The sequence below is a fragment of the Mandrillus leucophaeus genome, unplaced genomic scaffold, assembly GCF_000951045.1.
Source record: "Mandrillus leucophaeus isolate KB7577 unplaced genomic scaffold, Mleu.le_1.0 Scaffold8, whole genome shotgun sequence".
Taxonomy (NCBI): Eukaryota; Metazoa; Chordata; class Mammalia; order Primates; family Cercopithecidae; genus Mandrillus; species Mandrillus leucophaeus.
The window spans coordinates 3,638,008-3,639,206 of NW_012108696.1; the positions used below are offsets into that span (position 1 = coordinate 3,638,008).

The 1,199-nt window shown below is 55.3% G+C and overlaps 1 protein-coding gene across 1 annotated transcript in view; it reads left to right on the top strand.

The window, feature by feature from the left end:
* Positions 1-1,199, top strand: part of CATSPERD (catsper channel auxiliary subunit delta) — a 59,770-nt gene that overhangs the window by 45,259 nt on the left and 13,312 nt on the right. Inside the window, exon 10 of the mRNA XM_011967477.1 lies at positions 419-596. Within this exon, the coding sequence (XP_011822867.1) occupies positions 419-596 (178 nt within the window). The remainder of the gene's footprint in view (positions 1-418; positions 597-1,199) is intronic.

Below are 1,199 nucleotides of genomic sequence, written 5' to 3' on the forward strand. Positions count from 1 at the left end.
CGCACCACTGTGCCAGGCTAATTTTTGTATTTTCAGTAGAGACGGGGTTTTGCCATGTTGCCCAGGCTGGTCTTGAACTCTTGAGCTCAGGGGATCCGCCTGCCTTGGCCTCCCAAAGTGCTGGGATTACAGGCGTGAGCCGCCGCGTCTGGCCCCCAAGCAGACTTTTCTTTCCTCCCTGTTATCAATACTCAGTGCTGGCTGCTACCCATCTCCCCATCCACCCAGCTCTGTCTCCTGGCCTCCCTGCAGCCTGCACATGACATCCTCACCTGGGAGCGGCAGGCATCCTTCGCTCTGCTCTCTGTCACCTCCCACCCCCCAAGCGGTTTTGCAGCCGTCCAGGTGGCTGTGGCCCAGGTCTTTCTCTGGGTTGTCCTTGCTCCCCGCGCAGCCCTGCCCCGTGCCTGTGTCCTAGGTGGAAACAAGACCGTTTCCAGGAGGTCGTCGATGCCGAGTATGTGTTACTGGAGGTGAACGGGCAGTTTTCGTACTCCTATTCCCTGACGGCCAAGTCGGCAATGTGCACCTCCCAGCCGCAGAACTGGACCACCATGATAAAGGAATCTGGGGGGCCTTTCTTCTGGAACAGAGAGGTAACAGGACCCTAGGATTGTTTCCAGAAGAATCAGCAGGCCACCAAGGGGTGGGAGAGTGTGTGAGGACACCGTGCAGCCATGGAACTGACTATGGAATGAAAGACTCGGCCGGGCGCGGTGACTTACGCCTGTAGTTCCAGCACTCTGGGAGGCCGAGGCGGGTGGATCACAAGGTCAGGAGTTTGAGACCAGCCTGGCCATCATGGCCGAACCTCGTCTCTACTAAAAATGCAAAAGTCAGCCGGGCATAGTGGCGCACACCTGTACTCTCAGCTACTCAGGAGACTGAGGCAGGAGAATCGCTTGAGCCCGGGAGGCAGAGAGTGCAGTGAGCAGAGATCATGACTGCAAAAGACTCGAAGGTCCCTTAGGGGATCTAGCGGGAACTCCAGTTCCTTTTAGGGGTGTACAAGGCCTTTGAGGATTTAAGGAACTGCCCAAAAGACGGGAAATGCAGGCACCAAGGTGTTCGAGGACTTTGCTGATGATGAGAAATGCCTGGGACCATCCCAATGGTTGCTACTGCGGGATGGATGGAATTCCCAGGCTGTCCTACTCAGTGTACATCTGTTTTATTTTTCTTTCTTTTTTTTTTTTTTT